Below are 931 nucleotides of genomic sequence, written 5' to 3'. Positions count from 1 at the left end.
GAGGGGCGAGACCCAGCTCCGGGGCTGCGGCAGCGATCGCGGCGCCGGTCACGTCAGCGCCGAGGAGAGGGAGCCGGAGAAGCCCTCTCTATGCTGGGTGACTCTCGCTGACTGATTCCACCGCCACCTTTGAAGGAGAGGAAGAAAGAAGCCGGGAGGTGAGTGCGGCGGTTCTCGTGGCTGGTGCCGGGTGTCCCTTTTGTGTGCAACAGGAAAAACGTGACTGTATAAACACGCGAGGAAAGGTGCTTTTCAGCTGCTTGGCTTCATGTCCTTTTCCGCTCATTACCGTATTTTCACCAAAATAATTGGGACTTAATTCCAAAAGTTGCTGACAGCGGCTAGGTGGGACTTGCCAATTCTTTGCTTGTTCCGCTCAAGTTAGCGAGAGTGCCGTGAGAATCCGCTGCCTTCGAGGGAGAAGCCGGGGGGCTTGGGCGGCTCCGGAGCGTGCGGGGAGGCGGCGGCGGTGGCCGAATGCGACGCTCCCCGCCGATAGGTATGCGCGATTTGGAGTGGGAATGCGTGCTGCCCGCCGGATTAGCGGAGGGGACCGGGATTTTCGTTCCGCGGGCTCTCCTTTTATTTTTCCTTTTGTACTCCATGGTGGAGCCACTGTAGATTTTTGGGAGATTTTTTTTCATTATTATTATTATTCCCTCCACCGGGAAGGAGAGAGGACTGCAGGACCAGCGAAGTAATTTCTGCCAGGGCCAGGCAGATGCAGCTGGTCCGGGAGAGGGCGGCTGGATGTCCGAGGAGGGTGTATTTTCCTAATATATTCACACGCTAACTTTCCAGGTGAGCCATGGCAGACCACATGATGGCCACGAACCACGGGCGATTCCCCGACGGATCCGGCGGGCTCCACCACCACCCTGCGCATCGGATGGGCATGGGGCAGTTTCCCACCCCCCATCACCACCCCCAG

At 58.2% G+C, this 931-nt stretch overlaps 1 protein-coding gene across 1 annotated transcript in view; it reads left to right on the top strand.

Moving 5' to 3' along the window:
* CITED2 (Cbp/p300 interacting transactivator with Glu/Asp rich carboxy-terminal domain 2) overlaps positions 1-931 on the top strand; it is a 2,703-nt gene continuing 1,772 nt past the window's right edge. The window contains exons 1-2 of the mRNA XM_014306647.2: positions 1-158; positions 802-931. Coding sequence (XP_014162122.1) covers positions 809-931 — 123 coding nt within the window. The 5' untranslated portion in view covers positions 1-158; positions 802-808. The remainder of the gene's footprint in view (positions 159-801) is intronic.

Source organism: Geospiza fortis, unplaced genomic scaffold (assembly GCF_000277835.1).
Source record: "Geospiza fortis unplaced genomic scaffold, GeoFor_1.0 scaffold162, whole genome shotgun sequence".
Lineage (NCBI taxonomy): Eukaryota > Metazoa > Chordata > Aves > Passeriformes > Thraupidae > Geospiza > Geospiza fortis.
Note: the sequence above shows the minus strand (reverse complement) of the source record. Positions and strands in the feature narration are given on the sequence as shown.